This window comes from Nansenia antarctica, assembly GCF_963989245.1.
Source record: "Nansenia antarctica genome assembly, chromosome: 12".
Classification (NCBI taxonomy): domain Eukaryota; kingdom Metazoa; phylum Chordata; class Actinopteri; order Argentiniformes; family Microstomatidae; genus Nansenia; species Nansenia antarctica.
In genome coordinates this window covers 8,660,421-8,681,527 of record NC_137682.1, presented here as the reverse complement: position 1 = coordinate 8,681,527, position 21,107 = coordinate 8,660,421, and the positions used below count along the sequence as shown (strand labels likewise).

Sequence of the window (21,107 nt, the reverse complement as noted above, 5' to 3'; positions counted from 1 at the left end):
TGAAATACAATGCATTGAAATATAATAATAGCCTATTATTATATTTGTTTTATCTACTAAAAACATCTTATAAATAACGTCTTATCAATACCGTTATTTGTTAGGGGAGGCTTTTAACCTGTAATAAATTAAAACACAGCCTATGTGGCATGTAGCCTACTTGCTGACTTCTCAAGGAGAGAAGACATCATAATTGTATAATAGGCTACTACAACACAGGCCTAATAATGTCTTGAGATTGATGTGTTTTTTATTTTGTAGGATATTTTGGTGAGGTGACTTAAACAGACATGAGGGCCTCATCCTGCCGCTTATCCAGTTGTTCGTCCCGAGACTCACTATGGAATCGGTGAGTGACGGGGAATTCAAAACACGCGTGTCACCCTAATAACTCATCATACACATAATTTGATCACGTCGAGTCAACTGATTTGACATTTGAGTCAAGTAGAAGTGTTTGTAGAAGTCGATCATGATAGTGCCATTCGCCAGTATTGGTTATCAATTTGGAAGAACGTGCGCTACAAAATATCGCCTCCAGGCGACGCTATTGTTATGTGTTGTCAAACGTCGTCATATTAAACCATGACTTGTAATTATGTCAAATGTCTCAGAAATGAGTTGGATTATTACGACGAAGGCTATTCGTCATGGTCCCTTTCAAGACATATGACAATAGCTTACTGGGAAAAAAAGTATGTAGCCTACAAGTAAAGCAGTTTCTAGAAGGACACCATCCCATGGCATACATGCATTGATGCAGAAATGAATGATCGATTGAGTTGCACTACACTACACTCTCCATTGTCGCATTTTCTGTTATTTTAAGAATGGCACTAAAGGTTAGCTTTAAGGAATGCCATCATAGACAGAAGATGCCAGATTTGAGTTTGTTATGTTGTTTTTTCCATGTTTGAGTCCATCTGCCAGATAGACATCTAAAAAGACTTCTCGTGAGCTTAGAATTATAAGGTTCTATCTCCGTTTAGAGCAGTTCCGAGATATTGATCGTCAAAGTTTTTACATTCCATTATGTTTTGTGAGATGGAACCTTTGTATTTTATGAATTACTAACTAAAAAATGTCAACATTTAAAAAATAACACCACACAGGCATTAATAAACACCTAATGGATCAGATTATGTAAAAAACAACATTTTGACAAACATGGAGGTAGAACCTTATAATTCTAACGTCACGATCTGCCAGATAGACATCTAAAAAAGACTTCTGACTGGCTGCAGTAGTCGCTGCTCTGCGCATGCGCAAGCCTTTTCCTTGTTTATCAGCGTCATCAAGGATACGTCATCTGCGCGGGGAGGCGGGATCACGAATGTGCGTGTCTGCGCTAGTGTCAGACATCAGATCCCGTTAGAAGACAAGTGAAAAAAAGAAACGAAGGGAAGGAAAGGGTGAATGAAGCGGTCACTATTGTATCCACGGGAATTGCCTCGCCTTCGGTGTATTATTAAAGGCCTGAACTTATCACATACTGAAGAAGAAAAAAAAGCGCAATGAGGACAGTATTTGTTTTGGAGGAGCGAGCAGAGAAGACAGCTTAAATCGTGTTTTTTTCCAGCGGAAAGCGCGTAATTAAAGCGCGTAATTAAAGCGTGGATAGATAAAGGGGAGAAGGGGTGGTGTCTGTGTGCCCTGCAGAGGACATATCCACCGTTCACCGTTTCAGCAGCACATCCACAGAAGGGCTTCATTCCTTGCTTGTGTTATTAGACCAAAACCCAAGGCTGTCACCAGTGACCTACATTAATTCATGGTGTTCGTTTTCTGATTCCCCCCCTCCATCATCCCTTTTTATTCCGCGGTTTAAAGGATGCCAGACCAGATCTCGGTGTCCGAGTTCCTCTCGGAGACCACGGAGGACTACAATTCTCCCACCACCTCCAGCTTCACCACCCGGCTGCAGAGCTGCCGGAACACCATCAACGTTCTGGAGGAGGTAAGGCCCCTGAAGAGCCCCCTGTCAACGACCCTCAGAGCCCCTGTCAACGACACGGAAACCTGCGTCAAATCGTGACGTTAGAATTATAAGGTTCTATCTCCATTTTGGTCAAAATTGAGTTTTTATACATAATCTGATCCATTAGGTGTTTATTAATGCCTGTGTGGTGTTATTTTTAAAATGTTGACATTTTTGAGTTAGTAATTCATAAAACACAAAGGTTCCATCTCACAAAACATAATGGAATGTAAACACTTTGACACTCAATATCTCTGAACTGCCCTAAACGGAGATAGAACCTTATCATTCTAAGCTCACGAAATATCAAATAGGCGCAACATCAATTCAACCTATAATGCACCACTGAATAATGTAATGCGCGTATTTTATTTGGTTGGGCATCATTAAGTAATAGTTGATAATATCCTCCTATCTCCAGGTAAATATGATGTTCTATTGCAAATGCTCAGCATCCTATGTCACAACAATAATGCATTCAACAGGGGCCACACATTTTCCGCAGGGATGAGTGTCGGCATGCGGAAAAGCGGTCTATTGTGAGAGGGCAGTCTATTGTTCCGTTGCATTAGGCCAACTGTGAGCCTGACATGTTGAGCTAGTTGTAGACATCCCTAGGTTTAATGACTTGAATTGCTATATGAAAATGATGGATTAAATCATCATTTTCAGGCTCATATGGTTCATACATATCTTTCTGTAGCATGTACCCAGTAAAGCCATATTGTTGGGATGTTGCTAGGAATTCTTTTTTGGTACCAGTAGCAATTACCAGTGTTATTGAAAGCTTCAGTATCAACCTCAACCATGCTCAACTTCACACAGTTTAGCTTTGTAAGAATTTGGTGAACGTCATTCCCACACTGCACGAATGAAACTTCAACTTGTTCCATAGCTTTGGATAGTGGAAAAGCTATCACCCATCCTTTTTTTTGGGGGGGGGGGTGAAAATAAAATAACATAAGCTGAAAAGCAAATTAAGAGGTCGACGTATCCAACTATACAGTAAGTGTTTCAATTAGCCATTATCACACACACACACACACACACACACACACACACACACACACACACACACACACACACACACACACACACACACACACACACACACACATTATTGGCTGCATGGATGCCTTGAAATACTTTGCCATTAATATATAGGCTGTGACAACTATAGATAGTAAATACTATAACCTCTCAATATTCGGGTAAAGTACACGACGGAATTCAATATTCAAATATTTAACAGCTGTTTTGGGCCATTGTTGATTATTATTAGGCTACAATGATGAATTGTGACCAATGTTGGCCATGTTCAGTAGGCCATTGTCTAATCAAATCCTCACGTTACCTCAAAACCACGGCTTGCAACGAGATCCACATCAGCTAATTAGTAAATGGCGGCAAAAGCACTGGAACGTAAAGGAAGACAGATGGGCTTGTGGTTGCTATGACCCAGTTGTATGCCCATTATATTTATTCATGAATGCACTCCAGTAAATTGGCAAAACATCACTTCCAGTATCCCTCCCTGGAAAACTGGGAGAATACGCATGGAAAAACAGGATAAATCTAGTTTTGCTCTTGCATGTCGTGCCATTTTCTCACTTTGAACATAAATTAATCTGTTCAAAAAGGATATTATTTTCTCCTGTAGGCGATTCTCTTGTTTCTCCATGTGTTATTGTTTATCTATCCAACTGTTTCCTGTCTTCGTGAACTACAATTCACTGTTCTCTGAGCTGCCATTTCTATATTTTATGGTTTATTAGCAAGGACATTTGTATTTTCCTCTGGGCAGTTGTTCGTTCAAGGTTGAACACACCCCAACCTCCCCCATGTTTGGCCTGGGGGTGGGGAAGAGGTGGTTGACACTGTGGCAGTACCATTCAACCCCTTTCATCTCTCTGACTGATTGTCTTTTCTCTGTAGCATAGTTAATTATGAATGAATACAGAGTGCATTTTTAATGGTGTAACTCAAGAGAAGACGCATGTCACGGACAGGGAGAAGAAGTCTGTCTCATCGTCATGCTGGATGATACCTGCCTCTTTTGCTTTCAGTCATAGCAACTCTACGTCACTTGTAATAACCTCCTAACAATAACATCAGAAATAGTAACACACTGCGACGCTTCCGCCAACAAGGAAACTAACCTTAAGCACTACCTAATTATGTGGGGTTGCAAAATTCCCGTAAATTTGGGAAACTTCAATATGGAAATTATCAGAATGTTTCCCAAACCTATGGGAATTTTGCAATCCTAGTTTATAGTAACAATCTTTATTTTTTCATAATATGTTAATAACAAAACAATTACTGAGTAACTGTCACCCTATGCAATTCACTATTCCCCTAATAATCTCTTAATAATCTCTATTTGTTAGGCTAGTATCTTAGGCTACATAAAGAGCCATGACTGATAGTGCCTTTTCTTTTTCTTTTCACTATGATGCAGTATTTTAATTATTACACCCCGTATGTTATTAATACATGGCTAAATCTTAACAGGAGACTCCTACTTCAAGTGCATAACTTAAACCTCGCTAAAATGTCCCATTGACATCAGTGCATGATTTTGCTGACTTGATTTGCCTCCTTGCATTTTACCTGGAGCATCTCAACATAGGCCTATGGATTCACCCCTGCATCAATGACATTCTCTTCTGGTACAGGCGCTGGATACGATCTTCATACAGTAGGGAAAACCTAACCTAGGCTCCCACACTTTCTTCTCACTTGGTTGAGGAGACCTGTAAACTCGATGGCCAATAGGCAGCTCATAACGGAACAGCCAATCACGTTTTACTGCTCCCCACATGGCTAGTGTTCTAACAATCGAATTACAATTACACTTCAAAACCACTTCAGCAATGTCTGATTATAAAAAGGTATATTATTTTAAAAATATACTGAAACTTGCTAGCAATGTTAACTAAGTTGATAGTCTCACAGTGACACTAATTTGTTCTTTTCAAGAGTAACAAAAAAAGGGGAGGGGCTTGTTCTCGAAAACATTCTGCTGCTCAAAGCCAATCAAAATGTGACCTCACGCACCCAGCGCTCCATTCAAGTCAAATCGAATCGGCTGATAACAATTTCTTCTGTCGTCCAAAGGAGGCGTGAGAAAACAATGTGATTTGGAGGTATGCCTAATATGACATTAGGGGAAACCGTAGCATTTCCCTGTACTGTTTCACCACAAGCTGACAACATATAACCTGTTCAGTCAAGAAAGCCCATCCTCTGAAGAGTGGAGATTTGTGGCGTTTGCTAAATATAGAAGCTGTATAGTGTGCTTGTGTAACACAGAGTATTTTTTTTTCTCTAAAATGGAGCTGATGGAGAGAGGGGATTAACCTACTTTGATGGGCTGGAGTACAAAGCTCACCTGGGTCTGCTAGCTACTGCCAGGGAGTCAGGAAGCACGTTAGCAGACCAATAGGGAAGGGTCCACAGCTGTACTAACCACAGTTGTACTAATGTTATGTCATAGTTATGATGGCAGTACAAAAGCCTAAATTAGAAATGGTCCTATTATGACGTAGCCTACTATTAGCTTTAGTATGTTACATAGCTAGTGGGAGACTATGGGGTGGGGAGATCTAGCACAGCTTATATTTTTGCAACAGGACTGTGATTTTAGTTAATGATGTCCCTTTTGACCGCAGCTGGGGCTCTTATCCACGGCGATGACTCAACTGCAGTGTCTGTCCTTTTTCCAGCAGCTGGCAATTCATCTTTCCCTTCCTCCCCCCTTAAATATAGTCGAAGCTCCCGCACCGAGCAAAATACAGTACATTAGAGTTGAGCTGCACTACCACTTACCCAAACAGACCAGCTGTCCAGTTATCCTTGAAAAAGGCCTATAATAATAACTTGAATTTATATAGCGCCTTTCAGGGTACCCAAGGTCGCTTTACCATTGGTCCATCCTACCATCTCACTTTATTTCAACTACCCAGCTAATAATTAATCTATCAATTGTTCTCAGTTAACCATCTTTCAACTTTTCTACTACCAAAATAATACTTTTGCCCACTAAGCTTCTTCTGGAACTTATTTTTCGAATGCATTTATGTTTGTCAATTAGGTTCTTCTTTCTTATTTCAGTCATATATTCTCTTTCATGATTTTTGTTCGTAACTGTGTAACAGATGATTTTACAATGACCATATCAGCCCTGTTTAGCAGTGTGAGCTTGCTTAACTAAAGTGCTGCTTCTCCTGCTGGTGTAGCATGTCTACCTGTAGCATGACTACAGTGGGTCCGTTTCTGCGTCTGATCATCGTGAGACGCTCGCGGTAGGCCTATAGCTTTGCAGAAGGAGAGAGGAGGTGAGCATAAATAGAAAGAGGCCTCTAGGTTTTCGAAAGACAAAGAAAACCACAGGCACGTGTACTGTATACTGCAGACAGGGGGCATTTTAGGGACACAACCTACTGCGGTAATAATATGAATATTGAAGGGCCCAGTTTTAGTGAGTGCTGTGATATGGTGAACGAATATTCTACACTATACTTTGAACTTTGAAAGACGATGTGTCAGGTGGGGAAAATAACTTCAGGACAATACGCAGACACATCCCTCTCCCTATTAACCCCCCCCCCCCCCCCCACACACACACACACACATAAAGGTGATACAGTAGTCTGTTGCCACCAGGGCCCACTGCCGGTTGTCCATTCCGCTGGCCAGAGAATTACTGAGAACTGGGGACAGGGAGGGGGGACAGGGAGGGAGGGAGGGAGAGAGTGAGAGATGGATGGATGGATGAAGAAATGGAGGGGATGAGGATAGGATTACAGGGCTAGTTTGGCTGGGGCACTGTTTATTGATTAGGGTAATGAGCTGTGCGTGTGCGCGTTTGTGTGTGAGTGTGAGTGTGAGTGTGAGTGTGTGAGTGTGAGTGTGTGTGTGTGTGTGTGTGTGTGTGTTAGCACCTCTGCTTAGCATCTCTTTGCTAACATGTTCAACTGATGTGCCTCAGCTCCTAAGCTATATCAGTGTGCAGTGTGTTTGTCAGCTAACTTAGCATGTGTTTTGTGTTTGTAGTTTGACAGTTTGCATCCATATGTATAAATGTATACTGAAAAAAAGAGGGTAGGGATTCATCACGAGTAAGATACTAAGTCAATAAGCATGAGAGGAGTGGATTGGTGGATTAATACTAAGGACATGGGATGAGAGGATGAAGGGGGAGATGAGTAGGAGGACTAGGGGCTCAATTGAGGCTGTTGGTCAATTGCGTCACTTATAGTGATAACTTAACTTTTGGAAATATCCTCTGCTTTGGCTCAAGACAAGTATAGTCTCCTCCGCTATTTTGCCAGAAAATTAGTTTTTCCTCTCCTGTGTTGCAAATGTTACACTGCTCAACGGTACAATGGTATCAGCTTCACTCATATGAGAAATAATGTTGCTCTTTCTTTGTCAGAGGAACAGTGTTGCTCAGTTACTCATCTCGACTGGTTTTTATAGCGTTATATTTGGACTGCACTGTTTCTTTGTGGAAGTGAAATGGAATTGCCTGGCCAGTGGCCCTGGCTAGCTCAGCTGGTCTCAGCTGTGTCATTGTGGTTGACTTGTGACGTTGTTGTGTGACTTTGTCTGAGGGGACAGTGACAGTGCCAGTCCCAGACGACGCTGGCTGCTGTAGCAGTGTTATACAAGCCAGCCTCTCCTGTCCTGGAGAGTGAGGTCAACACAAATCCTACTCATGATTTATGATGATTGTGGTTTACTTTGTCTCGGCTGAGATTCAGATTTGACAGATATGAGTGGATTGAGACACACTGTTCGGTTGTTAAGTCGTGACGTGTTTCCGGGTCCAACGTTGGCTGAGGCGCTGTCTTCGAAATGCCTCAGTAATAATAATAATTCATTATATTTATATAGCGCTTTTCCGAGGCTCAAAGACGCTGACAAATATGGGAAAAACGGGAAAGTGCTGTGTCCCTTGTTGTATGAATAGATCCGAGTCTAAAAAACAATTGAACTGTCATTCTACCGCTGTAGTACACTGGTATTATGGTGCAGGGAATTTCTGGTTTGGACCCGGAAATTGCTAAACGTCACGTTTGACGTCAGACTTAACAACCGAATAGGCATGACAATACTGGTATGGTGTCATAATGAACTCAGTGAATGGTGTTGGAATTCACAAGCAATATTCTTCCTCAAGGTTATTGCACTGTGTGAAGAAACACACCTACTTCAATCAGGCTTCAAGGCTGCTCACTTTACAGAGACTGCTCTCCTTGCTCACTGAGGCCCTCCATACTGCTAGAGTTTCCTTTTTCTCCTCTGTTCTCATTCTTCTGGACCTGTCTGCTGGGTTTGATATAGTGAACCACCGGATACATCTGATACCTCTGCAACTCATCCAAACGCTGCAGCCTGTCTGGTGTTCAATCTCCCCAAATGTCTCCACCGGCACCTTATAGTAGCCTAGCTCGCATCAGATTCAAGACGCTGGTGCTAGCCTACAGGGCAGCAATGGACAGTCCTCAAACCCCAGCACAAACGCTTCGTTCTTCCACCTCTTCCGGCTGCTTGGTACCTGCATCTGTACAGCTCAGCTTGATCACGGTTCTTCTCTGTCTCGGCGCCCCAGTGGTGGAATGAGCTTCCCACCACTGTCAGGAGTCGGACAGCAGAGTGACTGCTTATTGCCTGCCCTAGACTAAAGATCCAACTCTTTAGACCAGTGGTCTTCAACCCGGGGGTCCGCGACCCCTAGGGGGTCCGCAGAGGTACTGCATTAACTGCTTTAGACTACACATTGGCTCCTCCTCCTCCTCCTCCTCAGACTTCTCCTCCTCCTCCGCACATCCCACACCCTAACCCTAACCCAACATAACCACTTGTGCTGAACTTTTGGTTTTTGCAACAAACGTCAACAAAAAAAGGGACAATTGTTTTCCTCCCGTTCTCTTGCACTGTGACTGTGCACTCTGGATAGTCTGCTGAATGACTACATTTTAAATGGAAAATGTGTGAGTTTTTAGTACAGTTTGGCTCCAGTAGGTCAACACTTGTCATCGGTATACGGCATGTCTGTGTTTTATTGGTCACTGTGTGTCTATGGTGTGAATATATCTATATCTACAGTATATATATATAGATATATGAATAGCCTATATTAAGCTCTGTACGTTAATCTACTGTATCTAGTAAGTCTCTTTGCCACTGCTTGGAGGTGTTGTAGCTACACTTTCCAATGGCCCTGTCTTATACGACGTGATGATAATCGTATGAGACGTGCAGTTGGCCACATTTGCTTTCTCAGTAAATTTAGGTCACCAACCAAAGTAGCTTGAGTCGCTCTAGTTTAAGCAGTTTCAACAACGGTAGTGGAATGTTGGATGCGGCGTCTTTGGGAAGTGTTTCTGTAGGAGATATAGCCTAACGTTATGTTGGATTTATTTCAGTTAGGACTAATAAGTCAGTGTGTTTTGTTGGTACGGATGCTTACAATGCTGCTTCCTGACCAGGGCTCCCTTGAGGGCTCCAAAGGAGATTCTATCTCAATGGACCTCCCCTGGTTAGATAAAGGAAGAATAAAGAAATAGAACATTAATGTGTCTCGACTACTAGACATGTAACGACCCTGATGACTGTGCTGAGGTAAGACTCAATGACACTGTTTTTAAGTCTAGTGTTGCAGGACTCAAAGACAGCATAACAAAATGTCACGTTGCCGCAGCGGTAGATCTGATAACTCTCCCAGCGTCAGTATTTTGGATGTGCTTTTTTTTCTGTAACATTTAACTACACAACCCCTGTTTGCCACTGTTTCGGTGGCTGGTGCTGAGTATGATATGTGCGTGAGTTCGTGCGAGAGTGTATGCGTGGACTCGTCCTTATTCCCGAGGGGTTCAGAATACCGTGTTTCCTCTTTTCCTCTAAATAATCACCAACTGTCTTTGTGTGAGGTCGAGTTTGAGGAGGAGTGTGTGCGTGTGTGTTTTATTTCTTAGGCTTTGGGACAAACCACAGTTAGGCCCATAATATGGAGGGAAAAAGGAATACAGAGGATTCTGAGCCGTGAACCAGAACCTCCGCAGCCTGGTTAAACAGCAAACAGACCACTGTTCTCACTCTGGATCACACACTCAGCACATCTGTTCTGTTATACCATCTGCCCCAATCCAGACTACTTATAAAAGTGTGCAAAAAAGTGGGAAATGTAGTAATCCCGTGAAGCAGTTATCGACCAGCTATCAAACAGTAAACCTTCATGGCAGGGGAGGCTGGTGGAGGCAGAAATCGAAGGATGGGGTCATTGTGATGAATGGAATGGAATGAGTAACGGTGTCAAACACATGTGTGCTGGGGTTTAGTGTTTTGGCCTGGTTGCCCCAGGTTGATTGGATGGTGCTCATGACAGTGTGTCGTCATGCCCAGTGTCAATGTTGTCTTTTGGCAATCGCCCTCCTCAGGGGAAGCAGTATCCATTAGCTAAGCACAGCACAGTACAGTTCAGCAGGGCAACACCCTATAACATTAGCAGGCAAAATGAATAAAGTATTCTATGCTGATAACAATGTATGGTATGTCACAGCACCACCCTCTGTCATTCTATTGTTGTTGATGTTAGTGTCTGAATAGTTAGGCCTATGCGTGTCGTATAAAGGTGACCTGACCAGGAAAACCTCTGAGCTCGACTTGGTCATGGACAACTCCTGGCCCTATTATATAGTGTTCATTCAGGCTACACGGAGGCCTTTAGAGAAGTGTTGAGTAGCTCACAGAACATGCAGCCCAGACTTCGTTGAATGGTGATAGGTTGTAGGCATGTAGGGGTACAGACTTGTTACCTTTCGGTGATATTCACAGTTTTTACCTCAAGATAGGTCATCCACGTTAATCGTGCAGATCTGCAAAACAAATAGGCCTATGTGACATGATTTGGTGAAAAGGTCCGCATGTCGGCAAGTTGTGCAAATGACCAAAAGCTTTTCGTTTTTTTTGCATGTTACGAAAGTTGAAGTGTTGAAGAGCCCACTCGATATAACAAAAACAGTTTTAGGATCTATAAGTGGGTCAAAGACGTGGCATGTCAATTTTGGTGTCCCAAGCATATTTATAATGTAAAAAATATCAAAACATTTTAAAACACTACATTATGTTACTCAACTCTCCCCTCTTTACTTACTCATATGAGTATTAGGGATGTCCCGATCCCATTTTTCTCACTACCGATACCTGGGCTTCAGGTATCTGCGATACCGATATCAATCCGATATTTGTATTTATTGTTTTACTCCTGAATAATAACAAATACTTCCCCAGTATAGTCCACAACAACAGTTGGCTATTAAAGACTGCCAGCCCTTATTCAAGCAACAAAAACTGGTGCGATCTGCGATCCAGCATTCAGGACCAATATCGCAGCGATATCCGATATCAATATCGGATCGGGACATCCCTAATGAGTATTCATTGTAAGAAATTTAAATAGACTTCAAATCTAAGTACAAAAATATGCCAAAAACATATATAAAAGCATTAATTATCTACCAGGGCGATAATGATAACCAAAACAAGAAGTGTTCCTGAAGAATGCGACTAACGAAATAAGTGTCTAGTTGAGTCAACAACACTCCAAGTAATGTCTAACTACCCTTGAACCCTTTAATGCCAGATCATGGGCCTTAAACCAATTGAATATCAGAGTATTATGAATTTTGAGAATGATGTGATGCATAAAATACATCCATAGATGCATCATAAAATACATGCATAGAGACGCATCACAAAATATATGCATGTGCACCAGAAAATACATCCACAGATGCAATGGCAGACTGGTCATCTGTAAATAACCTATCTCTGGCCGGGCCACATGTCTGACGCCGACCCACATCCTAGGGCCGGGGGTTGCTATGGCAACGGGAGCCACCGGCGACCGAGGAGCAGCGTCTGTCGCTGTTTACATCCACGGTTTCCTCCACTCCCCCCTTTTCACCTCTGGACCCCCTTCACGCTGTCTGTCTCTGTATCTCTCTGGTTCTTTGTGCAGTTGGTCTTGTGTTTCTGTGGTTTGTTGTTGTGGGGGTTGCGTGGGTGGGTGGGTGGGTGAGTGGGGGCAGGGAGGGGGGGTCTCTCTCTCTTGCTCTCTCTCTAATTCTCTTGCTGTTTCTCTCATTCACTCTCTCTCTTGCATTATCTCCTATCTCACTCTGTCATTCTCCCCATCATCTGTCTCTGTCTGTCTGTCTGTCTCTCTTAATTTAATCTGAAAAATAGGATTTGTATTTAGATTTAGAATGTAATCATCATCTGTCTCTGTCTGTCTGTCTGTCTGTCTGTCTGTCTCTCTGCACTATGACTGTTGCTCACGTTTATCACCGACACTCAGTCTTTGGGGCTGTGGAGAGAAAGAAAAGAGCGCCTTTTAGACAACATAGGATTGTGAAAGCTTTTAAGACGTGATCGCTCTCTTAGGGAGAAAGAGAGACTAAAGCCATGTTCACTTCATTCATCCTTGTTGTAGGGATTATTTGAAGGTACAGCTTTAGGCACAAGTCAGCAGAATATTTTGGGGTACATTTTATGCGGAATGGGACAAGCTTTGTGTGTGTGTGTGTGTGTGTGTGTGTGTGTGTGTGTGTGTTTGTGTGTGTCTGGTGTGTGTGTTTGTGGTAGTTAGCCCAACTTTTTAAATTAGTTTATATCACTACTGCCTAGTGTCACTTTTACTTTTATTACTGAGCGAATGGTCTGTTTTCTCATTACTAACAAATATGGTAAATACTTTAAAGATTAGATGTTAGATAGTGTTTAGTTAAATGGGTTAAATGATTATTTGAAACAAAGAAAAAATGGAGGGAATTATGAGCAAGAACCATTTTTTTATTCTGTGAGTGGTTTTGGAGCGGAGCGAGGGAGAGGATGTGGAGCGAGGGAGCAGCATCTCCTAATGCTCAACTCCGCTCACATGCTCTGGTCCATCGAGCATGTCTCAACCTGAGCTTGATGATAACTCAAGCCACCTAATTTCGATTAGGCCTAATCCTGAATATGTAGTATAGCTCGCTTCATAGTACACCTCAGGGTGATCCCTAGTGTTATGGGATATTTTAATGACCACAGTGATGTATCATCTGAATGACAGTAGGCTACCCTTTTTACAGGGCTGTGTTCCTAGTTACTACCCGGGGGCATTGGGGTCAATTTCGAACAGGGATGAGTGCCCCATATTGAGCCCCAACACCACCCAGTAGCCTGTTTGCTCTCCAAGCAAAGGATAGACCAGGCCTAACCCTGCTTACCTTCAGAGTCAGATTAGCATTGGGATGCTTAATGGTTGCTTGTTTTTGATGAAAGAGAAGGCAAAGTAGTAGTTTTCAATTTGTTTAAAATGTTACGGTGCCATGTGAGACTCAAAAAAAGGTGTTAGGCAATTTGCTTATGTTCTTTATTTTTGTGGGGTCAGTGATATTATGAATAGTATCCATGTTATGATAGTGCTTACAATGTAATGGCACTGCTTCCTAATGTTGTCTGAAACAGCTTTTGCCTAAGGTTAGCCTAAATAATATGAAGATAAATAAAGTATGACAAATATGAGAGTATATGGGAGACTGAGTGCATGATTAATAGGGATGCACCAAATAAAACATTCTTGGCCAAAGCCGAAGCTGAATACCGAATACGTACCGGCAGTTTTTCATTTATTTTTGTACCATTGCTTAAATTAAATAAATGTAGCTTTTGCTTTTTCATAGAAAAAATGCTGAACATTTTTATTGATCATTTTTATTGAACATTCCAGCCTGCATTAGGCTATACCAATAAAGCACAATAACCTTGTGACCTTGTCTCTCCCATGTCACATTGGCTGCCCACCCAGACCTCCCTAGGCACGTCTACTCAGGGGTTTTTCTGGCACAAAATGAGGTGTCATGACAAAGAAAATGTGTGAGTCCTTGTTAATTAATTAATAAGACAGTAGTACCATGTTAGTCCAAAACCTATTGTTGACTATCTGATCAATATAACTTTTCAGCGATTGAAAACCCTGATAGACTACCCCGATAGATACTTTTTTTACCCTGTTTTGTCTTTAGGTGCATAGCTATTTCGCTAGCAAACATGAAAGCTAAGCTTATTTGCAGTACAGCGCCACCAGGGTTAGGGTTAAATAACGCCCCCGCCACTACGTCGGCGCAATGCCGCAATTGCAGTTAGAAACTGCACAAAGTTTCAGAATTTCATGGACTTCAAGGCATTTCCTCATCTGGAATATGATCAAATATTCTGAAGGAAATGAGCAGAGACGCAGCTTCTCCCCACACGGACCAGCCTGGGTTTGGCCCACTTTCTTCCTACCTTCCCCAGACAGTATATAACCTCTGCCACAGAGATAGAATGTTCTCTATGACCTTTGCCATGTCAGACTCTGAAATAGAAATAACTTTCCATAACATAACATTTTCTGTCATGTCCCAAAATCCAGCTTCTCTACTTTCGATTATTTCAAACTTGTAGTACTCAGTATGAGAGATAAAATAAATCATTTAAAAAATAAAAAATAAATCAAGGGAGCCCCTTATGTGACATAAGGTAATGTCACCTTTGCAGCTTATTGGCCCCGAACCGTAGTTGGGAGCACACTGATTACTTTAGACTAATTTAGCCAGGCTCGTTGCTGGTAACTAGCCTTAGCAGTCTGGACCGCTCTGCTGGTGAAGGATGCTAGCAAGACTTTGTGGTGACATTCACAAACAGGAGCTTTATTTCCTCCACAACAACGAACACAATTCACAGCCTTATAACACTGTTATGCGGTAATCTTGAGCTTATCTGGACACTTTATTTACTTAGGCCTACTCTTTACTCATGCACACGGCTGGGCCGGTACCAGTAAAGTAAAACATTATTATTTTTTACTTTACTTTATTTATTATTTGTTTCCCTCACAGTAACTGTGAGCAGAAAAACAAATCTCACATCACCAACAAAAAAAAACATTTTGAGAGAATTAAATCCCAATTTACTATGAGGAAGCAAAATAATCTCCCATCAATTTCTGCCCTCACCCAGGGTCTCCCTACATTTGGACTCCCAGTTGTTCTCCCAATAAATGTAATTTACTCATTTAAATAGCCTGGCTAGTTATGGCATATAATACTGCATCATTACAAAGATCATAAAATAATTGTCACATAACATTGTGAAACCAATAAAAAACATGAAACATTAAAACATGAAAAAAACGAGATTAGAGAACCGTTTTTATATGTCTCAAAATTGTCAGCAGGGTTATAAGAACACCTCAGTTTTCCAGCCAGGAAAAACCTTGAAGGCCAGTGATTTTTTAAATGTATTACTCATTCATGTTCAGCTTACTGCCTTTTCAACAGAATCAAGCTAATATCTCCCTTAGTTAGCTAAGTGACTAGCCCAGCTGTTGCTAGACTGTGTGCTGTCATTGTGCTCTCTTCAGTGTGTTTTAAACCTGAGTTAGCTCAACCTAATATATGCTACAAGCTTGTTCACAACTCACAAACAAAACCATATTTGGTCCACAAACTGTCCTCAAGTTTAGTTGTTTTTTAATGCACACTAGTGTCTCTTTGCACATAATCGTGTCCTTTTGATAAATAATTTAAAGGAAGATAAAGTAGGATAACACAATGAATGAGATTTTTTTTAAAATTACGTTGAAAACTATGTGTCACCTGAAAGAAAAGGGGCACGCAAGAAGATGAGCAAAAATGGCCAACATCTACAGCATCTTTGTTTTGTGGCTCAAAGCCCATCTGGGAACCCGAGACTGAGCTGTCCAAGAGAAAAGCACTTGCTGGCTCGAAGACAGAGAGTGGGAAAACGGGAAAAGCTGAGCTTCTGTTGCTATGGTTACTATGTGTGAATACCCCCTCCAACCCTCCCATCAAGCCTTGGTCGGTTAAAGTGGCCCCATGAGAGCAACAATACCACCGCTCTGAACACAGGCACGCACACACACACACACACACACACACACACACACACACACACACACACACACACACACACACACGCACACACACACACACACACGCACACACACTGTCCCCGAGATGAATACTGCATGTGCGTTAACAGGCTTGGGCACGTGCCAACTCAGTATTCCATGATTTTATTCATTTTGCCTGCTAATGCTATAGGGTGTTGCCCTGCTGAACTATACTGAGCTTGGCTAATAGATACTGCTGTATCTTATCCTCTCTTACATGTTGTATATTGGGGGATGGTAAATTGATCCTACTGCTATCTGGTAAACGATGGCCATAAATGCACTATGGTGAAATGGAATCCCTACTAATGAAGAAATGTATATTTCTCCCTTCCATAAAGCAGTGCCACTTTCAGCTCACTAGTCTTACAGCAACCATGAAGTCGTAAAAAAACAACCAATCAAGATTCATATATTGTATATATTTCGGTCAATCAAACTTTGTCAATTGAGTTTGTCGCTAACTGCCATGATGAGCTTTGTCATTTCCACGACAGTCTTATGGTTCATTATATCAGACAGTCGCAGTCGAGATTACCTGATTTGCCCTGAGTATCGTTTACTGAAGTGAAGGGTGACTCTCTCTCTCTCTCTCTCTCTCTCTCTCTCTCTCTCTCTCTCTCTCTCTCTCTCTCTCTCTCTCTCTCTCTCTCTCTCTCTCTCTCTCAACCTTCCACTGTGCTGCAGTAAGATGAAACCTCTTATTGATTTTGGTTTTCTGTCCTCATTAGCCTGTGAAACGCTACCTGTTAGAGCTTTAATTACCTACTGTATGTGGCCCACTGCATAGCTGGAGGTCATCCAAGTCCACTTTGTGAGGACATTTGCAACAATGGGCAGCATGCATAGAACCACTCTGCTGTAAGCGTTCAAGAAGTGATATGATGATTTAGGCCCACTTAAATCATAGATCTATGATCAATCAAATGCTTTGAAACACTATAATGAATGTGTGGATTCCTGTGCCCAACAAAACAATGTTGAACAGTGTGAAACAAAATCATATAGATATGATTAAAACATAAAACTAACTTCCTCTTTCTTTCTTTTCTGTATCCAGGCTTTAGATCAAGACCGGACAGCTTTACAGAAAGTGAAGAAGTCTGTTAAAGCCATTTACAACTCTGGTCAAGGTATGGGTTTTCCTACAACTCAGGTCATACATACTACATACATACATACATACATACATACATACATACATACATACATACACTTACATACATACATACATACATACATACATACATACATTCGGGGTGCAACGGTTCTCGTTTTTTTACGGATGGTACGGTTTGCCTTCCACGGTTCAATACACTAGTGAACCGTGGCGGTTTTCGGTTTATCCTGTGTTTCATTCAAAGTCGGAGGTGGAGTTGGTCTGGAACCCAGTTGCTTCTTGCTCAAATGTTTGTTCATGGCGAGTGGAGTTGAGAACATGGCAACAGTTTGAGGAAGCCCCGGATTGCTACAAATCTGCGTTGTGGGGTCATAAATTCTGGTTTTGGCATTGAATACTGCGATGAGGGAGTTAAAACAGAAATGCTTCACGCGTGTCGTATATGTGCATAATATGTGCATAATGCGTATGGGCTTCAAATGTCATGGCTAAAGTGCATTTTTACTTTCATTTCTTCCTCTCCTATACCAGTAGTCAAGCCTAAGAGGCACTTTTACATTTGAAAGTGTTTTTTGTTTATATATTGATATGTTTTATATTTATACAATATACCAGTCATATTCTGGAATGTGTCAAAATGTTAAAGTTCCTTAAGTATAAGCAAAATAAAGTAAAGTAACAGTTTGTAAATAAATAGTATCATCTTTTTTTCTTCTTACGCACAAAACCCGTACCGAAAGTGAACTGAAATCGCGACCAAAAAACGAGGTTCATACTGAACCGTGAACCAACTGAACCGTTGCACCCTTAATACATACATACATACATACATACATACATACAACTCTTACACATCACACCAAGGTCATGTCTTCCCACTGCTTTAATTATTCCAGCAACATGTTCACAACTTGCCAAAGAATCACTCTATATCCGAGAGATTGTTTACTTGTTAGTGTGAACTGTATAAACCTGTGACTGTATATAGTAACCCCCCCCACCCACACACACACACACATGGTCCATTCTATCCATCTGTCAGCCAACTCTGTTACACCCTATGGCTGATTAGCCCATACATCCACCCCGTGGGGGGTATTCAACCAGAAAGGTCACAACCCACACAACGCCCAACGGCCTGTGCCCTTTCACAAATCATAACTCATCTCTCTTATCTACAATGGTTGACACGATTCAGAGCTATATGCTGGAAAGGGGCTAGCGGCTATGCTCTCTCAGACACTAGTACTCGAACATTACAGAAATGACTTCTCATATCATCTCATAGGCTTGAGAGAGGGACAGTAAGGTCAGTTTTTTTTATGTAGAAGGAAAGCCCTTTGGCTGTGTCAGAGGTGGCTCCTTCTGTCTAAAAGTGTTGAAGTGGTGAAGAAATTCTAAATGTTTTAATGTAGCTTTTGCAAAATAGTTTTACATCACATTCACTGCTGATTCTTAACGTTTAAGTGTTTGTTTTTATTCTTGCCAGTGCCTCTTGGCCAGATCATCTTTGTAAATGAGAATTTGTTATCAATTGATTTTATCTGGTAAAATAAAGGTAAAGGTTACGTAAAAAAAGTTTATTTTAAGGTTTAAATATTATTATTTTATTTTATTTTATCAAAATTCAAAGGGGGAACTATCCTCCTCTTCCTCAATGGCCCGGCCTCCACTGGTACAACGTCCCCAGTTAGTCCCGAATACTGTTGACAATATGGCCGAAACTACATGTTTAACCCAGCCTGGGGTAAGAGGGTACTGTTGGCTTTACAGTTAGTCTGCTGTCTTCTTATGTTGGACGGGCTGTGTGAGTGGTTCTCTTCCACACAAGCTCTGCGATTGAGAGGATCTAACCCTCGCCAAGCACTATCCTGAGTCGCTGATATTGATCACATAATCAATGGTTATTTCTCGAAAAGGGTGATTGGTCAAAGGGTTCGCTAGGTTAACTCCTCCTGCATCGTCATGGTGGAGTCAGTAGGATCCTCCTGGTACAGCGTTGCTGCAGCATTCTGCAGGAGCTTTGTAATTGACTGACGGTGGCAGACTGGCAGTAGCACAGGCTACTGCAACCCCCTTCTCTAGCTACGCTTCTGCAATACAGTGTCGGGCATCATTTTTTACATCACGGACCACATAGCCCTTTTTAATATAAACTATTATAAAAGCTACCAAAAGCCTAGTAAGGCCACACTACTTTCAACTAGGAAACATTGTATCCAAATAAATGAACAAAACAGCCTGTTGCAGGACACACACTTAGCTTACAAGTAAGCGTTTTTAGACTTTTAGACCCGTCAGCCAAATGAATGCTAAGTTACTGTGGCTGCGCCTTTCTATAGAAAATGATCAAATACAAATATTATGGAAGAGAGACGTGGTTTTAAAGGGGTACGGCTTCTCTGCCACACCAATACTGGTGACCTTGATGGTATGCACACCTTACTGTGCCATGGCTTTAAAGCACATAATATTCTCTTTGCTTAGTGCCTATCATTTGATGCACCATTAGCTGATTGGTGGAGATCAATACAGGTTCGACCTCTGCTTGACCTTTGCAGAGTGGCTAAATGCTGTACAATGCTTCTCCAAGTCAGACAAGAATACAGCGCAAAAGAATACCCTCTAGTCAAGTAAGCAGACTTGTAAATCTTCATGGTTTACAAATAAAAGACGCTAGTGCAATGACTGGCTAGCAGCAGGTATCATGATCAGGGGGGTATTCCACGTACGTTGATAACTACACCAGTTTAGTTGAAAAGGCCTGGATTGAGTTAATCTCGATTGTGATTTAATACTCAAGTAATTCCAATATCACAATAACAGCCTTGTCTTGTCAAATGCTGGAAATTGGAAATGCTCGCTTTTAGCGCGTACAGAGTAATAAGCAGCCCGGAACAGCCGATTGTCAAAAAGAAGATTCTATGACTGGAAAATGACAGCGCAGTGCTCTGCTTTTGGAGCTTTATGAAGACGAAAAATATTTTATACTACTAATGTTATTTAATTAAGAAGGGCTACTAAACTGTGATTCTGAATTTTTCTCTCTTTTTTGATAAAAAACAGTATTTTTTAGTAGACCCCGGTTTTCGGTTTAACTGTAAAACCGTCCAACCCTACTGGAAAGGTCTTCACTTAGGTTTGTAATACTTAGGCTCAGTGAGGCTCTGACCTATCAGGGCTTAACCCAGCCTTGCCCTTTATTCCTCTGAGCAGAATTTCTATGTGTTTAATAGGGATGTTTTAGTAAACAACTAAAATAACAACAATTCTGTCTGTGTCCAAATATGGGCCTAACTATATAAGGTGTTATGAGGAAAAAATGAACATTACCCTAATGCTCCCAAAGTAGAATGCAGGGACATTGTGATCACCATGGCCTAAGCTGTTTAATCTTGATTTGTCTAAATTAGTCTAACTGAGATTCATATTAGTGTCCTGGTGCAGTGTGGATGTTTTATTTTTCCTTTATTTGAATAAGCTTTGGTAAAAACAAAGGTTGTCATCTCCGTAGTTATTTATGGTGCATTGACCTGTTCTCACCTTCTGCTCTCAACAGATCATGTGCAGAATGAGGAGAACTACGGCCAGGCTCTGGACAAGTTTGGCAGCAACTTCATCAGCAGGGACAACCCTGATCTGGGAACAGCCTTCGTCAAGTTCTCCAGCCTTATTAAGGAGCTGTCTGTACTTCTCAAGAACCTGGTGAGTGGAACTAAGGAGTTCATAGGAACATAGTGAGTCACCTTTAAGTGGCAGCGCTCATGTTCAGATGGTAGTATAGGGCTTCCACCTGTGTTCCACACACTGCCCCCTACAGGCAGGGGGGTTGAACCCCCAGGCTGCCTGTTCCTACTGTTATCATCTCCTCCATAAATCATCATAAAACATTATATAAAAGGAGAATGGGATTCTACTCTTCTTAAAAATCACCTTGCTTTGTTGTAGAGTCCTCACATGTAAACACTCACATCTAAGCCATTTTGTCACATGACTAT

The 21,107-nt window shown here is 41.6% G+C and overlaps 1 protein-coding gene across 3 annotated transcripts in view; it reads left to right on the top strand.

Moving 5' to 3' along the window:
- Positions 1–290: 290 nt before the first annotated feature.
- The window catches only part of asap1a (ArfGAP with SH3 domain, ankyrin repeat and PH domain 1a), a gene marked incomplete at its 5' end in the record, with an annotated part of 40,316 nt that continues 19,499 nt past the window's right edge, over positions 291–21,107 (top strand). For all 3 annotated transcript variants that reach the window (XM_080543386.1, XM_080543387.1, XM_080543385.1), the window contains 4 exons: positions 291–349; positions 1,831–1,957; positions 17,050–17,122; positions 20,669–20,814. In XM_080543386.1, coding sequence (XP_080399512.1) covers positions 291–349; positions 1,831–1,957; positions 17,050–17,122; positions 20,669–20,814 — 405 coding nt within the window. The remainder of the gene's footprint in view (positions 350–1,830; positions 1,958–17,049; positions 17,123–20,668; positions 20,815–21,107) is intronic.